The sequence below is a fragment of the Chanodichthys erythropterus genome, chromosome 7, assembly GCF_024489055.1.
Source record: "Chanodichthys erythropterus isolate Z2021 chromosome 7, ASM2448905v1, whole genome shotgun sequence".
Taxonomy (NCBI): Eukaryota; Metazoa; Chordata; class Actinopteri; order Cypriniformes; family Xenocyprididae; genus Chanodichthys; species Chanodichthys erythropterus.
Window position 1 is genome coordinate 26,336,382 of NC_090227.1, and position 26,002 is coordinate 26,362,383.

At 35.7% G+C, this 26,002-nt stretch overlaps 2 protein-coding genes across 3 annotated transcripts in view; one reads left to right on the forward strand and one right to left on the reverse strand.

Moving 5' to 3' along the window:
- Positions 1-178: 178 nt before the first annotated feature.
- Positions 179-3,135, reverse strand: si:dkey-238c7.16 (uncharacterized protein LOC559078 homolog). Its single transcript, XM_067389988.1, has 2 exons — positions 2,385-3,135; positions 179-1,304 (listed from the first exon to the last, which is right to left on the reverse strand). Exon 2 carries the CDS (start codon positions 1,295-1,297, stop codon positions 584-586), a length of 714 nt encoding a protein of 237 aa, XP_067246089.1. The 5' UTR covers positions 1,298-1,304; positions 2,385-3,135; the 3' UTR covers positions 179-583.
- neto2b (neuropilin (NRP) and tolloid (TLL)-like 2b) overlaps positions 1,132-26,002 on the forward strand; it is a 30,127-nt gene continuing 5,256 nt past the window's right edge. Inside the window, exons 1-9 of one of the 2 annotated variants that reach the window (XM_067389983.1) lie at positions 1,132-1,200; positions 17,719-17,817; positions 20,043-20,099; positions 20,243-20,386; positions 20,661-20,909; positions 21,041-21,088; positions 23,785-23,805; positions 23,907-24,034; positions 25,436-25,664. In XM_067389983.1, coding sequence (XP_067246084.1) covers positions 17,808-17,817; positions 20,043-20,099; positions 20,243-20,386; positions 20,661-20,909; positions 21,041-21,088; positions 23,785-23,805; positions 23,907-24,034; positions 25,436-25,664 — 886 coding nt within the window. In that variant the 5' untranslated portion in view covers positions 1,132-1,200; positions 17,719-17,807. The remainder of the gene's footprint in view (positions 1,201-17,718; positions 17,818-20,042; positions 20,100-20,242; positions 20,387-20,660; positions 20,910-21,040; positions 21,089-23,784; positions 23,806-23,906; positions 24,035-25,435; positions 25,665-26,002) is intronic. The other variant, XM_067389984.1, reaches the window with a different exon arrangement.

The window sequence follows — 26,002 nt, forward strand, 5'->3', positions numbered from 1 at the left end:
CATACACTTCTATGTTGAGTTTTGTCTGTACTCCAATCTAACACATTACAGAATTGCAGTAATGTTGTCCATTTATTTTCACAGACTGCACTCATCTTGATGTTCTGTTCAGATGTTTGAAGAGATTATTGCGTACCACAAATTTGATTAAATACATTTCGAGTATAAAATACAGATCAAGGAAGAACGTTATTGTGATGTGTTACAGTCTTTATTTTCCTTTACTACAATCATTGTTTTAATGTACATTCTTTTCCTCTTCTATGGGAGATTGGCTGAACGTTTCATACACAATAACCAAGAGCTTGGAAGAATATAGAAGAATAAAGAAGAAAAAATATCAGATGACTGCTTGTCAACGAATCGGTAGGCATAACATTAGTAATGTTTTAAGTATGTATGTTAATATGTTCTAGTAATCTTCTGTAACCAGCTTGCTACCCCAGTTTAATTCTGAATGACACAACCCTGTTTTATGACTACATTTTCAGGAAAGAAAAAAAAAAAGAATATTGTTCTGACATACTTGCACCTAATGACCATCCAGCTGCTGCTGCTGCTTTCTAGAGGTGAGTGTAGTGATTTATATAAGGTTGACATTGTCAACTGCATTCTGTCCCATATCTTCCAAAGTGAATGAAGGATCCGAGTTAGGGATTGTGGATTCATGGGTCAGTTTACAATCCAGGAGGTCCAATGAGGGCGTCTCCACCTTATCCAGACATTCCAACAAATCCTTGTTCTTGGCTGGTGCAGGATTACTAATTTTGTCTTCCACCTTCTCACTGGTTATGGCTTCACTTGCCACTGTGACTCCAGAAATGAGGGCTTCGGAGATTGGAGATTTCAGCAGGTCATCCAAGAGGCTGGGTTCCTGAAGAACATCAGAAGCATCAAGATCTGCTCCAGGTTCAGACTTCTGCTTGGGTTCTTGCTCTGGAGCAGTAGGTTCCTTCCCAATCAGGCTGACGGATGCCAATGCGGACTCCACTGCATCGATACCTTTGTTTACAACGTCTTCCACCGGTGCAGCAATCTGTTCAGTGACTGTATTGACCGTTTCTTCTACAGCTTGTGTAATGGTCTGCAGAACACTGGTTGAAGAGGCAGGCTTTTCAGCTGCTGGTGCCTCTTCTGCAGACTTGCTCTCCTCCTGAACCTCACCTTCAGAACATTTCTGCTCTGCATTCTCAGTCACAGGTGAGTCCTCTGGTTTTGCAGTCTCCTCTACAGCTGGACCTGTTGTCTCTGCTCCTATCCCTACTTCACTCTTCTTCCGACTGAGCTTCGCTCCCATTCTGACCCTTTGCAATAGAGGGATATATCACAGTTATTAAAGCAAGCTCACACAAACAGTTACTTTGATGAAAGTCTCAGACCATAAAAAGGCTGGAGAGATTTCAACACCAGTTTTGGAAGCGATTAGTATTAATCAATCTTTTGGAAAGAGCTTGAACAAATGGGCCACAGGAAGCTGGAATAGCATGATAAAATTGATTAAATGTCATTTTCTTTTCATTCTTTCCAACTAAATCAAGAATGATTGGTCACAAACTTAATAAAATGTAGGTATTAAGGGGTCAGGGTGTTTTGCATATCTTTATGTTAAGCATAAACCAGTGGAATCATTATATAATGCACATCAAAAATCAACTGAATTACTTACATTAACACGTACAACTATTTAATGAAAACTTTGTACTGCTACACATCACATACTGTATGCACACTTTTTTTAATTTTATAGCATACAACAACAATTTCAAAACAAAGTATATAGGATAGAAGTCTTAAACTATAATGCTAAAACTGGGGACCAGCATGGGTTAACATTTAGGTTTTAGACATAAGAACATCATGTTCTCTTGTGGTTTTATTGGCTAGAAAGTAGGGAAGAGCCACAAGCGCACTAATGGATACGAACAGCTTAAATAGCTGCCTTTATTTTGTGTACTAGAGGCATTAAATAAAAAGCTTCTCAGAATTATAACTCAGAATGAACGTATTTTAGAATAGGTAAGAGTAAATTTAAGAGTAATACTTTGTTATTCTAACTCAGCCACACCTTCTTCCATCTGCTGAAGTGTTTTGAACATGGGTCTCATCTGGGGACCACACTCTTGAAAAGAGGTTTAAAGCACAACTTACACTGTCAAATAAAGGTTTAAAAATATCAAACCCTGAAATCTTACGGTGGAATTCAAACCCGTTGTAATTTTCACCACTGACGTGGCATCAGAGCTGGGACAGAGGGACAAAGCAGAGTCCTACTGAGAGTACCGATAAACATGATACTTCTTCATCTTTAATATACTAAGTCGAAAACGTTGCCAACATTGCAAAGTATACATGCGTGGTGAATTGTCAGCCAAGAATAAACCCACCTTTTTTTTTTTTGAACGGAGATTGAGTGGAGTCGCGTGCAGATGCAGGATCAAGGATGGTGAGACTGACTGTGCAAAGGGAGGAAAACTCGAAGAGAGTGATGTACAGTTTCCAAATGAATCACTCTGTTGAGCCGATTCTTTTTAGTGATTCGATTGAGCCGATTCTCAAAGCGTGTTAAGATTACAGAAAGTCATTTAAAAAGCCGGCGTCTTATTAAAGTCAAAGAATAATTCGCACACTGTATTTAACGACCAATATATTTTTATACATAAAAAAGAAAGCAACTAAATTTCGCACTTACGATGATTCAAAAGAACCGTTTTGAACCAGTTCATTGAAAAGAACCGAATCGTTATAATGAACCAGACATGCTACCCCTGAATGAGTCCTTCGTCATTCTCAACAGGGCTGTTGGAAATTTGCTAGTCCCACACAGACACTCCCTGCCCCGCCTTCTTTCAGAACGTCACCGATTTCGTTTTAAAATGTGGAACTATTGATTAAAGTGAGTCATTTTCTGCCTCTTTGACTTCACAAACGGTTCAATAATTCCTAGGCATTTAGAGCCGTTCATTTTCAACACGGTTACACACACAGCAAATACAATTGATCCAAAATTGAATGTTTTTTTATTTTTCAGTATTTTTTTTTATTATTATTATTAAAATTTCAAACAAACAAAGTCAATGTATAATCAAAACTGCAATAATACACATAATAGGCAATAATAGAGGGGGGCTATAAACATTATGTAAATATATTAAAGGAAAACTGAATCAAATTCATTTCAGGAACATTTAAGCATCCATCATCTTCCGGTTGCTGTAAATAATCATTTCACGGAAGAAATTACTATCAGAATCAGAAATTAGTGAATTCAGTTTTTGTTTTGTTTTTTACTAACATTTAGTATAGTTCATAATATAGTTTTATATTATAGTCTAGCTAGGTGGCCAAAAGTGATGTTTTGTTTGTGATAACCATAACGCAATGAAACGTAAAATTGTGCAGACATAATTTTTTGTCAGGCTGTCATATACTATTATGTACTATTATATAATGCTGTGAGCTTTCCTGTGAGCTTTGTTAATTTTATTATTATTATTAGTTTTTATTTATTTTATTTTTTGCATAGTGGAATAAAACTGTAGTTGTAATTGATCTTGTGTGGCTACTGAAAAAACAAATATCCCCTTCTGACATCATTTTTTGGCCACTGTATATAAAATTGTCCACAAGATGGAGACACAGGGTTTAGGATCATTTCTGATGTAACCCTGAAAATGAAGAATTTAGCCTTCTTTTCATTGTTTTGAACCAGTGCTCCATTTTAAATTTTTTATATAAAATTTACCCCATGACCCTGAGATATATATATCTTCCTTTTCAATAATCATCTCTGTCTTTTTATATCTCTCATTTTTGTCTGCAGTCATCTGTTTGTTGTTGTTGTTTTGCTATAGATGATGGCAGCTGTTGTTTTTAGCAGTAATTGTACAGCTGAAGTCGTAATTGCAGAGCTGTGAGAACTCTGCTTGTGTAATGAGTGTGAGAGACAGAGAGATGAAGCTTTTATCACTCTTAAGACTCTCAATCCCTTCATTTTGATTCCTCTATCTCTCTGTCATGACATTTTCATGCTCTTTCTTTTTGGAAAGAGCTTGTGGCACAGAAAGTAAGGGATGATTAGAAACATGTGTTTCGGAAGAAAAACCAGTAGCAAAGTTGCAGTACTAGTGTGTTTATTTTTTCCAGATCTGTAATTTGGATTCTTGTTTTGCTGTTCTGAAATTGTCCTCTCACCACTTAGATTATACATTTCCCTCTGTTGAGAAGGAAATGACACAGATTTTCTTCTCAACAACTAGACAAACAATGTCCATTTCTGTTGCACATTATAGTAAAGCCAAAGAATTCTCAAAAATCAAAACTTAAAATGCAGCAGAATCTACAATCAGACCAGATGTAAGAGTTTTATGGTCATTCAGAGCATGTGTAAAAAATAATGGGTTGGGTTTTCTCTATTGTGTCTTTAATCACATGTATGTTGATGTGTCTGATGATGTAACTCATGGGATTTTATAAACAGCATGATAGAAATATTTTATGTAATGACCTCATAAGGTCAAAAGAGTATTTTCAACAAGATATGTACAGAAAATGCAGACTCAGGATGCTCAGATTAAAAACCATATAGAACATACAGACATATAGACCAAAAAGTGCTTAACATAGTACACTGTAAACCCTATCACTCAAAATAATTAATTGGTTTGAGTACAAGCTCAAATTAAACAAATTAGTTCAATCAAATTAACTTTTATGAGTATTTAGAACTTTCTTTTTCTTTTGACTTCACAAAACTGACACATTTTAAGTAAACTGAACTGTTTAATTGTTTTGAGTTTTATGAACTTGTCTCTTTTAATTTAGACAAACTTAAATTTGCCTGAAACTGGGCTGTTTTCTATTTCCCAGCATGTTTTGCCATTACACTCGAAAGGGAGAATAAATGCTAAAATTAAAGGTGCAATATAATATTTTTGCAGTAAAATATCCAAAAACCACTAGGCAAGTGTTATATATTTTGTTCACTTGAGTACTTACAATATCCCAAATGTTTCCAACTATTTGTAAATCGTGAGAAAATTGCAATTTTAACCAAGGCTCCGGGTGGTGTGAGTCGCTGCCTGTCAATGGACCCTTCGCTAAGCCCCGCCCTCCTTAGTTACTGTTGCTACGCCTGTCAAGCTTTCGAGCCTGGCAAGTCATTTACAGTATGTATGCACCGGTGTCAGACATTTTCAAGGAAATAATTTGTCATTTTGCATTCAAGGGATATATCCACGACATAATATGCAACCGATTAGAAAATAATTTGATCAAAATTGAAGCTAAAGCTCCCAGCGCAAGCAGCAGCCGCTTCATACGCTGACCATTCAAATTGGAAACACACAAATTATTAAGGAAAAGCTTTGTTCATCCACAGCAGGTTAAGTGAAATTAGTGAAAATAACCCAATAATTATAAATCAAACAGCGTATCCATAAGTCTTTTGGAATAAACACAAGACGTTAGCCTGACCACTTTGCAATGAGTTAGCTAGCTAGCTAACCTAACGTTACCCGACAGACTGTCCTACTCGGGCTTACTGCATATGCATACATCAATATTACATCATTGTTGTCATGATATATAACACATTACTGTACTTGCATTATTATTAGGGTTGGGGTAGGTGTAGATGTTAATAAAGCCATAAACCACGTTAATATCACGCTGGAAGTACAATCTGATATATATTTTTCGGATTTTGTCAGAAATCTGGCAGGGTAGCACAAATTGTCAGAACACCGGCATTTCTCCCCTTGGGTTTTAGGTTTCTGAAAGGGGAAAAAAAATCCACCACCCCGTCCAAACTTTTAGGATACCGGGTATCAGATTTACACAATCCCGACCCGACGCACAGCGCTTCGGCATGTTCCCTCGCTCGAAAGCTTGACAGACCTCCCGTCCCGCGCCTACGGTTACTAAACCACGATTGGCTTGTGGCGGTTTTCGGGCGTGGCTTAGCGAAGGGCGTTAACCCTTGGTCTGCCTCGGTTCCGGTTTTATTTTGTAGAAACCATGGAAACACCAAATACGCTTTAATATATTACACGTTTTAATAGACAAGGGAACAACTGTTTTGATATATTTATAGACAGAAAACTAATTGTTGTTATATAGCTCAACACGTTTAGTCTTTTTTCTCCATCATACAATACGTTTTAAAATGAATTGCATGCCATTTATCAACACAAGCCATCCAGTATTTAATATGATATCCTAAAATCGATCTATCTTTACTGCAGTGTGTCTTAATCTCACAGCAGCCACCGAGCGCACAGAGTAAAGTTATAACATCATTTTCAACACACTCAAATGTATCTAATATGATAAACAGAGCTGCGTTACCTCATACTCATGACCGGAAAAGCGGAAACGGCGCCGGCGACTGTGTCATAATAAAAGTTCTGTTGAGGCATGTGTTGCTCAATCGCTCCAGCGGCCTCGTTCAGCTCCCACAACACTTGGTCCTGCTCTGCTTCATTCTACAATAACATTAATAATCCCATCCATGAACATGATTTGTTCCCGAGTCCAATCCCTATTCTTTTGCACCGTCCATTGAGATGGAGACCACATGTCCCATGATTCCGCTCTCAAACATTATAAAGCTACGCCTTTGTTTTGAACAGGCCTCTAGTTATCTCTAGCGGACAGAATTAGTACGAACTGCACATGTTTTTTTGTGCAAGGTTAATGTTAAAGATGTCCTAGAAGAAGTTACAGCTCAAAATACCCCATAGATTTTTTTTAATTCATTTTTTAACTGCCTATTTTGCCTATTTTTAAATGCCTAATAATTAGAAATGAGCCGATTCAGGGTGTGTGGCCCTTTAAATCCCGTGCTCCACGTCCCAAGAGCTAGCCTTTGGCTTAAACAACATAAAAAAAGTTCAAACAGCTATATAACCCTCAAAATGGATCTTTACAAAGTGTTCGTCATGCAGCATGTCTAATCGCGTAAGTACAGTGTTTATTTTGATGTTTACATTTGATTCTGAATGAGTTTGAGGCTATGCTCCGTGGCTAACGGCTAATTCTACACTGCTGGAGAGATTTATAAAGAATGAAGTTGTGTTTATGAATTATACAGATTGCAAGTGTTTAAAAACGAAAATAGCGATGGCTCTTGTATCCGTGAATACAGTAAGAAACGATAGTAACTTTAACCACATTTAACAGTACATTAGCAACAAGCTAACGAAACATTTAGAAAGACAATTTACAAATACCAGTAAAAATATCATGATATCATGGATCATGTCAGTTATTATTGCTCCATCTGCCATTTTTTGCTATTGTCCTTGCTTGCTTACCTAGTCTGATGATTCAGCTGTGAACATCCAGACGTTAATACTGCCTTCACTTGTGTAATGCCTCGATCATGGGCTGGCATATGCAAATATTGGGGCATACACCCCGACAGTTACGTAACAGTCAGTGTTATGTTGAGATTCGCCTGTTCTTCAAGGTCTTTTAAACAAATGAGATTTATATAAGAAGGAGGAAACAATGGAGTTTGAGACTCACTGTATGTCTTTTCCATGTACTTGGGCTTAGTTTGAGAACAGGTATTTCATAAATGTTCCATATTGCTGTACTCTTTCAGCAATTCCTATGCTAAAGTTATCAAAGCATTGTATTACCAATTAGCATTTGCTGAATTATAGTTATAGCTAGCAACATTTCCACTACTAAAAATATAATTTAAGATGTTGTCTCTGATAGCCTTGTGGGCAGTTAAGATTATATGATAATTTCAAAATTCAAAACTCAAAATTTTCAAGTTAAGAGCAATTTAAATGCATGCATACAAAATTTTGAGTTTCTTAACTTAAAAAACAATATGTAACTAATTACCTCCGTTTTTTTGAGTTTTGCCAACTTCTCAAGTTTACAGAATAGAACTAACAGTCATAATGATTAGCTTGGATCATTACAAACAAATCACCAAAACAAATCACAGTAAAGAATCCTTGAGTGACATCGATTTTTACTCAACTGTAAGATTCTATTCATTAAGACTCACTCAGTTGTTGTGATCTCCCGGCCGTAAATAAAACTTAATTTCTGCAAAGAAGAATTTGGAAGTTGTGTCAGGTATATGTTGCGCTGCTAAGGAATAGAAGTACTAAAGATCCTACACTCAAAAGACAACAAAAGTAACAGCTCAAGTGTGATTGAGGTAGTGATAGTAGCTTACACCATACTTAAGGGAAGTATTGGATTGTATTGTAAGTATTCAGGGAATTACCTCGAGATACTGTATTTTATTATATTTACAACTAGGAGTTGTTTAAATTGCCTTTGGTGAACTCAGATTAATAGGTTGTATTCGTATTGAGAATTTCCATGACAACAGACTCAGATTTGACATTGAGATTTCTACAGAAATTATTGTGTTTCCGCCAAGGTCACATTTCAGACATCTCTGCAGCAAAGATTATAAGCTTAAACATATAACAGATTTTGTCTGCTGTAAATAAGAATATGACTTTTTGAATTTTAATTTTCAGGTTAGTCTAGTAAGATAAACATTACCAGTATAAATACAAAGTTAATTCAAACAAATTGTCAGCCAGTGAAGATCAGTATGCGTATCTGACCTCTTTGGTGTGAGTGGGTTTCTGGTGGCTTTAATGTATTTTGAGGTTATTTTTAGTCTGAGGGATGTTGAGAGATTTGCTGAAGTCTCAGATTGCTTGACATCAGGACTTCAGTCTGAAAGACTCTCTCCATTTCCCTCCCCATGTTCTCACAGAGAGAGGCCAGCTGCCTTCATTTATTTCTTTTGGTGAAATCTCAGTTGTCTGGATAGACAGATCATCTGCGTTATACTGTCATTTTCAATATGCTAAACGTATAGTTTAAATTACAGATTTTGTAAATAACCTGAAAAATTTAATAATATATTTATTTTTAATTTGTTTAAATTTCATGTAATTTGATTTAAATTATGTTAGCTATGGGTTAAACTAGACACACTTTGGCAATATTGTAAATCCTAACAGTCATGCCAATAAAGCTTTGTTAACTGATATATAGATGACAGATATATAAACTGTTCTTGTTTGCCAATTTAGACTATTTGCTCTTTGGCTGATTTGCAAAGTCTGAAAGCTGCTTTGCTGAAAGTTTTTTTTAAAAGGAATTCTGGCATCTAACAAAAATTCTTTTTTATTCTTATAAAACTCTTTTATTCTTATAAAAAAGAATGTCAGACAGAAGAACCACTCTTTCTGAGAAAATGACCAAAGCCACAGTTATCGTCACACATCCTTTGAAATATCTGGAGAAAATCACTTATATATTTGATGTCATCTTGGAATCAGTCTGATTGTGTGCCCTGTCACATGGTATATTCTAATCCAGAGTGTTTCCTGGACTTAACCCCTCAAATCCACATATGGCTATACTTGGTTTTTCTGTATACCATGTGTTCTGTGCCGTAGGTTTGAAAGAATATATGAAGAGTTTATTTGCAAAAACAGATAACTCCATTTTTATGAATTCTCACAAATCATGTTTTTTTTATTGTGCATTCCAATTAATAACAATCAAACTGCAGTTGGGCTGTTTTGATTAAGTAATGATAACTCTAAAAAATATAGGTAAATTAAAAAATTAAAATTCATTGAAAGTATGTTTTATATATATATTAAAAGTTTGTTTTTTAGCAAAAGCAGATAACTCCAACAGTCGTTTTTTGGCAAAAGCAGATAACTCCACATTTCATGTTTCATAGTTAAACAAAACCCAAGTAATTGCATTTAAAACACTCTCAAACACACATGTGCACACAAACGCACACACACACCTACCCACCCACGCGCGCACACACACACACACACACACAAACAGATCGGCACACACATACACACACGCGCGCGCACGCTCTCTCTCTCAAACACACACACACACACAGATCGACACACACACACACACACACAGATCGGCACACAAGTACACACACACGCACTAATCCACGCGCGCACACACACACACAAGCAAAAGGACAACCAATTTTTCAGCATGTAAGTCGTGTATGGTGTACAAGGACTTACAGGAGTCGAAATCATAAATCCTCGATCATACGGTGGCCGAGAGAGCTCAACGCGCTGCAAATGAGAAAACATCTTCATCAGTTTGACAACACATGCGCTGCAAACTCCACAACACTTACAAATAGTGAAACGCGCTGCAAATAAAGAAAACATCTTCATCAGTTTGACAACACACGCGCTGCAAACTCCACATGTTTTCTTTATTTGCAGCGCGTTTCACTATTTGTAAGTGTTGTGGAGTTTGCAGCGCATGTGTTGTCAAACTGATGAAGATGTTTTCTTTATTTGCAGCGCGTTTTTCTTTTTGTAAGTGTTGTGGAGTTTGCAGCGCATATGTGTTGTCAAACTGATGAAGATGTTTTCTTTATTTGCAGCGCGTTTTTCTTTTTGTAAGTGTTGTGGAGTTTGCAGCGCGTGTGTTGTCAAACTGATGAAGATGTTTTCTTTATTTGCAGCGCGTTGAGCTCTCTCGGCCACCGTACGATCACTTTTAGTGAGCTTTGATAAAACTTCCCTTAGCTAGCGCGTCTTTTTGAAGTGACTAGAAGCCTTGTCACCTGACCTGAATACTGCGCGCTGATTCGCTAAAACGGACTTATTGGTTTCTGTCTGTACACAAACAAGGGCGCTTGTCGGCTTCTGCTGTAAAACGTGAACTTGCGATGCCTGAAAGTGGGCAAAACCGGCTCTTCTGACAAAATGGATTTAGGGTACAGAACGTGCTATATATGGAGAATCAGGGGCGTAAATTTCATCGGACAGTAGGGGGGGACAATAAACATAACATTTCTCAAGAGCAATTTTTGAAGGGGACACAAATAATACAGCCAAAATGTTACTTATAAAGGATATATGCAGGGGTTAAATTGGGCCGGGGCTGTCCGGGGCTCGACATTAACGCTTAATTTCTTGAAGGGCCAAGAGAAAGAGAGCTTTACTTGTCCTGATTAAAACAACAATAACAAAAATAGTTAGGGAATCACCAAAACGCAAGCATGATTCTATTACATTTAGTGTAAGTGGCGATTGATAATGGATAATATAAATATTTAATAATAAATATTTTATTAATGAATGATTCAGCGTTTTGAACGAATCGGTTGAGTCAAGAATCAGTAATAGCCTATTCCAAAACACCTGCCTCATTCTTGAATGAATCAGTCGTTTGAATGAATGACTAGGACAGTCACTTGCCACCACCTACTGCCAGTTCAGTTTCATGTTTAAATTTTCCCAACATTTCTTATTTGTATATTCAAAAATATTTAAAGACTATCATAACATTATTTAATGCAGTTGTAATTTTTCAGTGTAAATTATTTAATTTGATTCATAACAGTCCTGCTTTATTTTTTCTTATTGAATTTATTGATCAAATGTAAAAAAAAAAAAAAAGAAGAAAGAAATAAAAGATGAAGCATGTAATAAGATTAGGGGAAAAAATGCCCTTGGGGTAAATATCAATACCTTGTATTTTGTATTGATATGCTCTCCTTTAGGCCTACAGAAAGACTTTGTTATCAGATGTAGCTTTGCACACTGCCAACATCTAGAATGATTTTGATCTGCATTTTAGTGTTCATAGCAGAGGGCTATGTCGACTTATTTTTAGTTTGTCAGTTGATAAGATTTTGTAGGCTTTGCATACACATGTGCACTCCTCGAAAGCCTGAAACCTGTTAACTGTTGTTGGTGTGGGTGACATAGTATCCAACAAGCAATTGTAAACAAGCTACCAAACACGCTAGGTAACATTATAATTGCTAAAATAGCGGACTCACGGAAAAAAAATCATGTTATCATCTTGCTTTTTTTTTTGTTATGACTAATTACTCAGCGTCGGCAGCATTAAAGCAAAAATAACCACTTCATCCGATGTTTTTGAATAAAATAGCCTAAACAGCCTACTTACTAGAGCTCCTCTCAACTACCGTCTGTCTTCTTCTCTCCCGCCGGCGCCGCCGGATTTCTACACGCACGAGTGTGACGTGCGCGGTGGACCAAACCACTGTGAGGCAAGGGAGAGGTGACTCAAAATGTTTCTAAACTTAAAACGCCTGTTTGCGTTTGTATTGCTTTACTTCTTACACAATTATTTTAAGGATATATCATTTATTTACAATACTTAGAGTGGTTTTTAATTATATTTTTTTGGGGGGACAGCACTCAGATAGGGGGGTCATGTCCCCCCCGTCCCCCCCGCGATTTACGCCCCTGTGGAGAATAATGCACAGCACTTAGTTCATTTTTTTTTAAAATGGCGTTTATCGGTTTTTGCAAATGAACTCTTCATATATTAACTGACAATATCTGGTGAATTTAAGCGTATAATATAACTGATTCTGATAAGAGGTGATATCATGGTTCGGCATTATTTTAGGACTACATATTTATTGGGTGGGTGGGTGGATGTAGAAAGAAAGATGACAATAGGATGAGATGGTTTTAATGAATCTGAGGGATGCAAAACCCTTGGCTGCTCTGCTGATCCCAGAAAATGTATAAGATTTAATACATTGTGTGTGTGTGTGTGTGTGTGTGTGTGTGTGTGTGTGTGTGTGTGTGTGTGTGTGATCCTGGTAAACCATACGTTGTGGGGGCAAAGATACACAAAGAAGTCATTTTTGATCTTGTGGGGACTTTTTATTATTATTATTATTATTATTATTATTTATTTATTTTGGGCCCTTATAAGGAAAACAACTTATAAATCACACTAAATTATGTTTTTTGAAAATTTAAAAAATGCAGAAAATTTTCTGTGAGGGTTGTGTTTAGTGGTAAGGTTATGGGTTAGAGGATAGAATATAACGTTTGTATAGTATAAAAGTCATTATATCTATGGAAATCCCCATAAAAAAAAAAAAAAAAAAGTGCATGGCCATATATGGCTGTCATAAGTGTTTTTATTAAGTTTTATTAAGTCTTCCACTCTCAAAATTCATTTAGCTTTGCAGTACATACATATTTAAACACATATTTATATAAATGTTTATTTAATTTAATATATACAATTATTTTAAATAAAATATTTAAATTTTAATTATGTTTATATATTATGCAATATTATATTTAATATTTTAATTATATTTAAATATTATAATATTCATATTATGCAAATAAAAATAAAGTAAAATGGTTTACATGTCTAATAATAGTACAATGTCTATAATAGTACATTCCTTTTTTTTCTTCCTTGAAATTAAGTTTGCTGACAGGAAACCCACTAGCAATGTCTCCCCCTCTCTCTCCACAAAGCACCAGATTAACAAAAAGATTTTACTCTTTTCTTAATCCTTCAACGCTCAACCAGACGCAACAGCAAGATTGACTTAGATCTGCAGTCCTGTGCAGACAAATACACATAAGCCATGAACTTAGATGCTGCAAAAAATGCCATGCCTAACTGATGCTCTTTTTTAACCTTTTGAGTGTTATCCAGTATACATGTGATTTTATATTAATGTTTGATTGCATCCTCAGATTATAAGGTTTTTTTTTTTGTATAGCATCACAGGAATTATCACATTGCACATTGTAAAATGGTGTGAGCATCCACTGGAGGTAAGTCTTGACGAACCCAAGTGCAGGTTATTTCCATTTCAAGATCAAACATAAGGGTGTAACGGATGTAAGCCGGTAAGAGCTATGCGTGTAAACCACACTCCCCTGATCTCAAAAGGCACTCTAGCAACTGACACTAGAGACTGTGGTCTTTAGCCTCCTTGTTAGAGTGCCCGACTCCCATGCCGGCGGACCAGGGTTTGAGTCTCGCTTAGAGCGGGTGGTTCGATCATGGGGGGTTACAAGGGCTTGGGCTTGGGATGAACATGAACATTACCTTACAAACAGTGGTACATGGACAATACTTGACAAAGACGCATGGCAAACATGAGGGCTTAAAGGGTTAGTTCACCCAAAAATGAAAATTCTGTCATTTATTACTTACCCTCATGCCGTTCCACACCCGTAAGACCTTCGTTAATCTTCGGAACACAAATTAAGATATTTTTGTTGAAATCCGATGGCTCAGTGAGGCCTCCATAGGGAGCAATGACACTTCCTCTCTCAAGATCCATAAAGGTACTAAAAACATATATAAATCAGTTCATATGAGTACAGTGGTTCAATATTAATATTATAAAGCGACGAGAATATTTTTGGTGCGCCAAAAAAAACAAAATAACAACTTATATAGTGATGGCCGATTTCAAAACACTGCTTCATGAAGCTTCGGAGTGTTATGAATCAGTGTGTCGAATCATGATTCGGATTGTGTCAAACCGCCAAACTGCTGAAATCGCGTGACTTTGGCGCTCTGAACAGCTGATTCGACACGCTGATTCATTTATGCTCTGATGCTTTCTGAAGCAGTGTTTTGAAATCGGCCATCACTATATAAATCGTTATTTTGTTTTTTTTGGTGCCCCAAAAATATTCTCGTCGCTTTATAATGTTAATATTGAACCACTGTACTCACATGAACTGATTTATATATGTTTTTAGTACTTTTATGGATCTTGAGAGAGGAAGTGTCATTGCTACCTGTGCAGGCCTCACGGAGCCATTGGATTTCAACTAAAATATCATAATTTGCGTTCCGAAGGTTAACGAAGGTCTTATGGGTGTGAAACGGCATGAGGGTAAGTAATAAATGACAGAATTTTAATTTTTGGTGAACTAACCCTTTAAATACACAGAGACTAATGACAAAACAAGGGACACCTGTGCACAATCAAACCAGTCAACCAAAGACAACACAACACATGAGGACAAGGGAATCACATGGCATGGGAAAACATGGCAAACCAGGAGCGTAACAATGAGACATGAATAAACTACAAAAATAAGACATGAAACAAAACCCAACACTGTCCATGACAGTTACATTTAATAATTGCACAATGTTTTCTAGCTGCTGTTTATGCAAAATGTAACAAAAAGTAATTAAATCTTTAACAGTGTGCAATTGATGCTGTAATTAATAATTATTCTTGTGATGCTGTATAGGATTTAATATAGGATGCAATAAAACATTTACATGAAATCACATTTATATTAAATAACATTCAAAAGGTTCAAAAAGAACATCACAGGTGTGCTTCAAATGAATGTGGATACCCATATAATCCTATACCTCAATGGATACATGTTGACTTCACCACAGTAAGAGTGGCTTCATTGCCTTATCTAGGCCATTGTAAATGAATGTGACAGAATCTCTATTCTCAGGTGAGAATCTCATCTCCTCTGTCAGAGATGAAAGGGAGTTTGAACTTCATTTGAATTGCAAATGAGTGCCATCATACTTCACTAGGAGCTTAAGTTATTTATGAAAGCCCTTTTTATGTTAGTTGTCAGCAGGCATGGTCTTGTTGGGCCATGAGTGGAAAATAACTGTTCTGTGATCATTTAAGCAGTGCATAATTTTAACTGTTCTGGAGCTTAATTCAAGAGGCTTTGATAACCCCCCCCCCCACCCCCCCACCCCCCCATTTTTGCAGTTCCAAAGTTCACTTTTGAAACTTGTAGCCTAGATGTTAAAAATGTAATATGCGTTTAACATGCACAAAATTAAAATGATAATGCATATTTCAATTATGGGAAAGAATTTCAAGATTATGCCCACCTCCAAACCTCTATAATATAGACAAAAATCATAAATCTGATCACTTAGAGCCGCATAATTCATATTTGTACCACAAACAGTGTGAGACAACTTACAAAGTTTAATATTGAGGGTCAGGGGTCTATGAGCAACAGTGATGCTTGCCAAGTTTAAAGGTGATTAAAGCTATAGTGTGCGACAGGCCTTCACAGTCAATGCATTATGTGATCAGATGTAGCATGTCAGATGTAGAATATCCTTCCTTACAGCGATCATGTAATCAGCTTCTGCAACACGCATTATCAGTTCAGTCCCCATACTGCTTACCAGGCGTGCATGGGTGGCACAGACCCCTCCGAGAGACCAGTGTTAAGTCTCAAATCCCTTGTCTTCAACAGCTGTGTGGACCCCATCTGCAATATTACGAATCCTACTATCAAGTCTTAGCTTGTGAGGTCATGTGGATGCTTCTTTGTAATCTTCCTAGAGCTGTGGTTCTCAATCTGGAATACTGTAAGTTTTAGATGCATTCTAATCTAACATAAATGATTGACAACTAACCGGCTCATTAATAGAGGATTCAAGACCTAAAATGTGTGTCCAGTATGGGAGACCCCCAAAATGTGCAGTGTTGTTGGGGCCCCTGGACCATTGAGGTCCACATTCTTAAAGGGTTAGTTCACCCAAAAATGAAATTTCTGCCATTTATTACTCACCCACATGACGTTTTACACCCGTAAGACCTTTATTTTTGATGATTTATTTTTTTTTTTTGCTTTTTATCTCCCATAGAAAGCAACAAAATTACCACATTCAAGGTCCAGAGAAGCACTAAAGACATTGTTAAAATAGTTACTGTGACTACAGTGGTTTAACCTTAATGTTATGAAGCGACAAGAATACTTTTTGTGCGCAAAAGCAAAACAAAAATAATGATTTTTTTCAACAGTTTCCTCTCTACCCTGTCATTCTACTATGCAGTTTATGTTGAAGACAGTGCAGAGCTTCCGTGTTTACGTCAGAGAACGCCGACTCTGTATTGGTTGGCTCCTGCATCAGCATCACATGCATGCGTCGGCCAATACTGAGCTGGTATTTGGATGTAAACATGGAAGGTCTGCACTGTGTTCACTGCATCAACTGCATAGGAGACTGACAGGGTAGGGAAGAAATCGTTGAATAAAGTCGTTATATTTGTTTTGTTTTTGCGCACAAATAGTATACTTGTCACTCTTGGATTTCATCAAAAATATCTTAATTTGTATTCTGAAGATGAACGAAGGTCTTACTGGTGTGGAACGACATGAGGATGAGTATTTAATAACAGTATTTTCATTTTTTGGTGAACTAACCCTTTAGGACTGCTCAGTACAGGTTCTGTGCCGCCGCCAAATTTTGTGCAAAGACGCAATGCTGAGGAAAATATTAGTACTAAAATATGGTAGCTCTGACTAACCTCAGCCCTGAGTGCCCAAAGCAGTTTGGATGTAACTGTCATGACAGAGTATATATTTAATTATTTATAATTTATAGTTTCATATTCTTATGTATAATTTCATATTTCATTCATTATTTCACGTTTATTTATATTTATATTTAAAACATTTTTAATAAAATAATATTATATTAATGTCGTATTATATACATATACAACATAAAATGTATTAACAGTGACGTATTTAATATTCATGAGTAGCCATTAATCAGCAGTTGAATGCTACCGAATTTGCTCCTTTCAGCAAATCAACTACGCATACTGTGCCTAGGTCATGAAATTAATTAATATTCATGAGCCAAGCCTTCGCGCTCTCATTCTCTCTCTCTCTCTCTCTCTCTCTCTCTCTCTCTCTCTCTCTCTCTCTCTCTCTCTCTCTCTCTCTCTCTCTCTCACATTAGTGTCAAAATGAAAACACGCTGTTCAGAAGCACAGCGCTCAGGAGTTTCTGCAAACGCCTCGGCGTATACAGTTTAATTTTAGTGCTTTCAAATGGATTTTTTCAAATATATTCCAGGATCGAGATGCTTCTTTATTCATTAAATCTGTTGCAGAACCGTTTTGCGACAGTCGAACTTCATGTCGTTGAAAATGTAGACATCAAACAATCTCACGAGAGCAAAAGTGTTCAGTGAAAGTGGAAATGCATGAGGGTGAGTTTGTTTTATTTATTGATAATGTTACTTTGTTGTTGATGAATGTTACTTTTGTCTAAATCTGTTAACGTGTTTGTGCAAGTGTCAAACATGTTTTGAGAATTGTAAAATCCATATAGGCTACGTTTACAATAAAGTACTGTGGTTTTACCATAGTACAGTAGCATATCAGATGGTAATACCGTGGTGCTTAATGATATTCACAATATTAATTTGCCTCACTGTAAAATGTTTTCATAATTGTCATAATAGCATCTTTGTCTCCCTTTATCTAACTTGCCACAACCGTCAATTATATTCAGTTTTATACGTTTTCAGTCACATTTGGTGAAATTAACTGCAGGTTTTGCCATTTAAAAATCATTGCAGCATTTAAACTTACATTTTAAGTTGTTATGGGTTTATTTTTTTAATTTTTATACAATGCATGGTACTTCAAAATGCTTAAAAGAATTCCATAGCATTGCAATGGAACCATGGTAATACCATAGTATTTTTTGTTAAAGGTGCAATATGTAATATTTTCTGGCCCCTAGAGGTCGCTAGAGGCCTATTCAAAGCAAAAGCGTACCTTGATGATGCCAAATTTGAGTGCGGAATCTCGGTCATGAGTATGAGGTAACACAGCTCTGTTTAACATTAGATACATTTGAGAGTGTTGAAAATGTTATAGCGTTACTTTGTGCGTTCGCTCGGTGACTGCTGTGAGAGACTTGTTGCAGATCGATTTTAGAATATCATATTAAATGCTTGTGTTGATAAATGGCTTGCAATTAATTTTAAAATGTATTGTATGATGGAGAAAATGCTGTATTACTGTTACTGTTACTAAAAATAAAGCTGCATCTGATTATGCTATGTTAGCTACTTCACAAAATAGTGTTTTTCTCCGAGGCATGGTACTTGCAAAAAATCAAGAAAATTAGATTTAAACAATAAGAATATATGTGTTGAGCTATATAGCAACAATCAGTTTTCTGTCTATAAATGTAACCAAATAGTTGTTCCCAACAAAGACGCTTTAATGTATTAAATGTTTTAATAGACATGGTTTCCATGGTTCCATGGTTTCTACAAAATAAAACCGGAAACCAAGGGTTAACACAGGTATGACGCAATTGACAGACGACTCCTCACACGTCCCTTATCCTTGGTTAAAAATGCAATTTTCTCACAATTTACAAATAGTTGGAAACATTTGGGATATTGTAAGTACTCAAGTGAACAAAATATGTAACACTGGCCTAGTGGTTTTTGGATATTTTACTGCAAAATTCTTACATATTGCACCTTTAATGGAATTTTTGTCAGAGATGTTTTTCATTCATCCAGGTCATAAAGTCTTTTATAGTTTATTTGTTAAAACATTAGTTGACTTTGGCTTTTCACTCTACTTTGTTTGGTCAGCCAGCCCAGAATGTTACTTGTTTAAAGAAAAACGAGACAGGTGTGGTAGTTGGGTTATTCCTATTATGCTGTGTACATTTTAGATCCCCATTATACTGTAAATTGCAGTTGTCTGCTACAAATTATTGTTTAGAAATCAACATATTACTCCATTATTTTGGTGAGAAACATGAGCAAATATTAGTAATTGGTTTATCTTACTGTAAAACACAAACCTGCCCAACACATATTTTAAAACCCAGTGTTGTTAAGCATCATCAATGAAATCAACGTTGAAATGGAGCTATGACTGCAAAACAACCTGAGTTTAAATCCTAGGGCGGCATCATTTTCCTTTTAATAAACCATGTAAATTGGAAACTCTGAATGTGTGGATGTATATCTCTCAGTTAGGGAGCTTAATGAATTTTATTTTAGACTTTATTATCGTGACCTGTACAATATAACATCCACCTTTTACACAGCATAGCTCAGTAAAGAGCTATTTATAATGATACAAAGTTTTTTTTTATTATTTAAAATAAATGCTGTTTTTTTATAACTTTCTGTTCATCAAAGAATCCTGTAAAAAATGTATCACAGTTTCCACAAAAATATTAAGCAGCAAAACTGTTTTCAACATTGATAATAATAAGAAATGTTTCTTGAGTATCAAATCAGCATATTAAAATGATTTCTGAAGAATCATGTGACTTTGAAGACTGGAGTAATAATGCTGAAAATTCAGCTTCCCATCACAGGAATAAATGACATTTTAAAATGCATTCAAATAACAGACAGCTATTTTAAATTGTAATAAAAAATGTTTTTTGCAGCCTTGGTTCTGCTTATCCTGATAGAGGAGGGTTTCGCATTGGCACAGAAAACTCAAGGTAGGTTTGAATTACGAAATTGCCTGCAAAGCCACATGTTATATTTCGAGTCTTTCCCATCTGTTTTGCTTTAATAACCATTACCTTTAACGTATATCATCTTATGTGTGTATATGTATATGTGTATGTGTGTGTGCTGTTAGCTTTGCCTCAGAATGTGGCTGTTGAGGATAAGAAGCCCGCTCACTGTGGAACTTTGATCCAGACAGCAAATGGGGGATCATTCAGTTCCCCAAACTACCCCAACACCTACCCGCCAAACAAGGAGTGTGTGTACATACTGGAGGGTATGAGTCTCACTTCCACATGCAAAGATACTTATTCTTTCCTATTTGTTGTTTTGGTAAAGCATGCACTGCATACATAAATTCTGTAATTTGACAGAATTTTCAGCAAATACGTATTATCAAAAGTGGCAGTAAAGGCAGTAAAGAATGTTTCAGAAGATTTCTATTTAAAATAAACAGAAATAAATCTAATCATCAAAGAATCCTAAAAAAGAAATGTCATTGTCACAAAAGTTAGTGATGTTAGTTATAACCTCTTTCTCATCTACATCAGCCCATCCACGGAAGAGAATCCAGCTCACTTTCAATGACATCTACTACATTGAGCCGTCCTTCGAGTGCCGCTTTGATAACATTGAAATCCGTGATGGGCCGTTTGTTTTCTCTCCGTTGATTAATCGGTTCTGCGGGGCAAAGAGTCCAGGGATTGTCACCTCCTCTGGACGCTTTATGTGGATCAGATTTTCCAGTGACGAGGAGCTGGAAGGCATGGGTTTCAGGGTGGAGTATTCATATACTGCAGGTAAATACATCTTGCAGTTCTTCATGCAGTTAGGTCTTAGAATCATTTACACTGATGCCTTTTAGCTCTGTTCCTTTTGTATTAATTTATTGCACTTGATTTTTATTATCCAAAACCTCACTGGCATCCAGATCCTGATTTTCATCTCCATGTTGGAGGACTCTTGAATCCCATTCCAGGTAAACTGAATAACACTTGTGTATGGAGCATGGGTTGGGAAGTGGTTATTCCAGTGGGTTTGTTCCAGTAATATGTCTATTTATTGCTTTGGATAAACCAACTACTTGTGTAAACTTTAAGAATCATTACATCTGTCATCAACATTTATGGTTGGTAATTGTACAGTTATATAGTTTTTTGTGCACAAATAATTTAAAATGTTAGTAGGTGATTTTCATTTCAGATTATATATATATATATATATATATATATATATATATATATATATATATATATATATATATATATATATATATATATATATATATATAAAATATAATGAAATATAATAAAATATAATGCCCCTAAGTTAGGGAACTCATTATCTGCATCAATTAGGAATGCTACATCTTGGGATTGTGTTAAAGATTAGTTCACTTTGTAATTAAAATTTCCTGATAATTTACTCACCCACATGTTATCCAAGATGTTCATGTCTTTCTTTCTTCAGTTGAAAAGAAATTAAGGTTTTTGATGAAAACATTCCAGGATTTTTCTCCATATAGTAGACTTCAATGGGCACCAAACGGTTGAAGGTCAAAATTACAGTTTACAGCGATCCCAGACAAGAAATAAGGGACTTATCTAGAGAAACCATCGCTCATTTTCTAAAAAAAATTACATTTTTTTTATGTGTTAACCATAAATGCTCACCTTGAACTAGCTCTCTTCTTCTTCTCTATTTGAATTCCAGCAGTATAGACACTTCTAAGTGTATTACTGCCCTCCACAGGTCAAAGTTTGAACTAAATTGTCATATACAATATGCTAGTGCAAGTATATAACAGTTAGTTTAAACTTTGACCTGTGTATTGCAGTAATACACTTAGCAGTGTCTACACTGCTGTAATTCAAATAGAGAATAAGAAGAAGAGAGCTAATTCAAGATGAGCATTTATTATTAAAACTTATATAATTTTATTTATTTATGTATTTTTAAGAAAATGAGTGATGGTTTCTCTAGATAAGACCTTTATTTCTTGTCTGGGATCATGTAGAATGTTTTGAAGCTGCAATGAAACTGTAATTTTGACCTTCAACCATTTGGGCTCCATTGAAGTCCACTATAAGGAGAAAAATCCTGGAATGTTTTCATCAAAAACCTTAATTTCTTTTCAGCTGAAGAAAGAAAGACATGAACATCTTGGATGACATGGGGGTGAGTAAATTACTTATTAGGAATTTTTATTTGAAAGTGAACTAATCCTTCAAGATACTTCTTAAGACTTTTTATTCAAGCTTTTAATTTGTAATTTATTAATGTGCATTTTTTTTTAATATTATGTATTTTTGCTTTGTTTGATATCTCATTTTGTACATGTAGTGATTTGAGTTTGAGAAACGCGCACTATAAAATTTTATATATATATATATATATAATATATATATATATATATATATATATATATATATATATATATATATATATATATATATATATATATATATATATATATATATATATATATAATATATATATATATATATATAATATATATATATATATAATATATATAATATAAAAAACACACACACACACATACTATATTGCCAAAAGTTTTGGGACACCTGCCTTTATGTGCACATGAACTTTAAAGACATCCCATTCTTAGGGTTTAATATGGAGTTGGCTCACCCTTTGCAGCTATTACAGCTTCAACGTTTCTGGGAAGGCTTTCCACAAGGTTTAGGTGTTTATGGGAATTTTTGACTATTCTTCTAGAAGTGCATTTGTGAGGTCAGGCAGTAATGCTGGCGAGAAGGCCTGGCTCACAGTCTCCACTCTAATTCATCCCAAAGGTGTTCTATCGGGTTGAGTTCAGGACTCTGTGCAGGCCAGTCAAGTTCCTCCACACCAAACTCACTCATCCATGTCTTTATGGACCTTGCTTTGTGCACTGGTGCGCAGTCATGTTGGAACAGGAAGGGGCCATCCCCAAACTGTTCCCACAAAGTTAGGAGCATGAAATTTTCAAAAATGTCTTGGTATGCTAAAGCATTAAGAGTTCCTTTCACTGCAACTAAGGGGTCAAGCCCAACCCCTTAACAACCCCACCCCATAATCCCCCCTCCACCAAACTTTACACTTGACACAATGCAGTCAGGCAAGTACCGTTCTCCTGGAAACTGCCAAACCCAGACTTGTCCATCGGATTGCCAGACAGAGAAGCGTGATTAGTCACTCCAGAGAACACATCTGCACTGCTCTAGAATCCAGTGGCAGACACAATTTCACAAATGTCTGTATGTCTGCATGCCTAGGTGCTTAATTTTATATACCTGTGGCCATGGACGTGATTGGGACACCTGAATTCAATGATTTGGAGGGGTGTCCTAATACTTTTGGCAATATATATTACTGATCATATATATATTACTGGCAATATACATTACTGATCATATTTGTTTTAGAATTCTACTAACCTGCTAACTAATCCTGGCATGTCCTGCGGAAATAGAATTTTTCTTAATACTTGATTTTTTTTTTTTTAAGGTTTTGCTACCTAGCAGAATAACACTTTATACATTATCTTTTTCAGTTGCTATGGTTACCGAGCCCAACAAATATAAATGTAAATTCCATCTTTAGTGCATCAGTTATGTAAACTCCTGAATATTTCAGTGCCCCAGAATTTATTAGTATTACTTTTCCCAGATGCAGTCTGCAGACTCTCAGGTCTCCTTCTCAAGTACTTTAAAGCTTTAATGTTAATAGTATTTTAATGTTATAATGTTAATTTAATTGTCTTTATCTTTACTGTTTTCTCTTCCCCTCAGACTGTCAGTTTGAAATGTCTGGTTCAGATGGTATAATCAGATCTAGTCAAGTTGAGGAGGAAAACAAGGTAAAGTCAGGGGAAGCACTGGATTGTATTTGGACCATACGAGCTCCACCTATGTCTAAGGTTAGTAATGCAGCCCTGTGTAAACATATGTTCCTCTCACATAGATTTGAAAGGGATCATGTACAGTCACTGAGATCAAGTAGATGTTTTTGTATCACCATGGAGGGGTTAATTTTATGATAATGTATGTTATCCTGCTTCTTACACAACTTCCTACCAAATAATTAAATGAACCATTTAAATACTGAAATTATTTTATGACATGAGATGAAAGTGGCCATGAAACTAGCACAGCTATGTAGGAAATAGGTTGCCTGGGAAAATGAGCAGTTATGCAGTTCTGCATCTTTATATGAAATATTTTCCACAGAATGCTGTGAATGACCAATTAGAATCCAGTTTTTCAGAAAGCCTTATAATAAAACTTTATATGTTAGGGCTCTACGCTTACATTTCATTACATTTCTAACCCTAATTAAAAAAAAAAAATTAGGAGCACAGTCAAAGATTTAGGAGCACCTACATCAATTTTCCCATAGCAGGGCAATATTTAAAATTATTTATAATAAAATCTTTTATGTAAAATTCATAAATTTATATTTATTTAAATAAATTGTGAATATAGAAATATTAAATGATTAAAATAATTAAATGAAACTCTAAAATGAAACTAAAACCACCAGTAGATGGCGACAGGTCACTGTCTTTGTCACTAAATCAATAATTCCATTGATTCAAAACGGCTAATTCATTCACTATTCCCTACTTTAGTCCACTAATATAGTTCACTTGAGGGAGTGAATGGAAGGGCTGCCTCTTTTGCATGGTTTGTGCTTGCTGTTTAATAATTATTTGAAACAACTGGCAGCTCCAGTTCAAGATTTGTCTTGAACTCTGTCATGAAAACTATGTATAAATTAATTAAACAATTTAGTAATCAAATAACAAGGAATTCATACCAGTATGATATTACGCTGTACCCACATTGGACCAGCGGTTTAGAAAATGGATGCATGGATGATTCAGCTGCGGGCGCCAACTTCTGGTCAGGCGCAGGAATTCATTCGCTGTGCGATTCTCACAGTACAATATGGGTATTCTCTTGCTGTTGACCATATGTTGATTGTACACTCGTTATTCATTGCATCGGTGCAATGTGGGATTGAATGAGTGCACTTGATAATTTCCACAATGGTTTTGTACACCACTACAAATGGCTGTCCCCTCAAATAATGCCCTATTTAAGGGTATATGGGGCTATTTGAGCACAGCTTTTTTTTATGAGTGGGTCACTGAATCATCGACTCACCTGATTTGCTTAAAAACAGATTCATTCATCAACAAAACACAGCTGCGTGTTTTCTCAGAGATGCACAGAAATACGACTGAAATGGTTACAGACCCCTGTGTGTAACATTTTACATAATTGAAGTAGCATTAACTGTGTCTCTTTTTACACAGATCTATCTCCGCTTTCTGGACTATCAGATGGAGAACTCGAATGAGTGTAAGAAAAACTTTGTTGCGATCTATGAAGGCAGTAATGCCATTGAAGATTTAAAGGCCAAATTCTGCAGTACTGTCGCCAATGACATCACACTTGACAATACCGTGGGTGTTGTTCGAATGTGGGCCGACGAGACCAGCAAACTGAGCCGGTTCCGGATGCTCTTTACGGTCTTTGTTGAACGTAAGCATTCACATACCTTTTTACTTTCTGCAATTTTATTAAAGTAATAGTTCATCCAAAAATGAAAATTTTGTAATTACTTACTTATCCATATGCTGTTACTGTTCCATTGAATGCAAACTTTTTTCATGAAATTTTCCTGTAGCTTCAATCCTTTGTCTAGGAATACATTATAACTATATAAAAAAAGGGTCTATAACACACAAAAACCATCTTTAACTAAGCAAAATGTGTCAGAATATTGTGCTTCAGTAGTTTTAAAGGTGCCATCGAATGTTTTTTTTTACAAGATGTAATATAAGTCTAAGGTGTCCCCTGAATGTGTCTGAAGTTTCAGC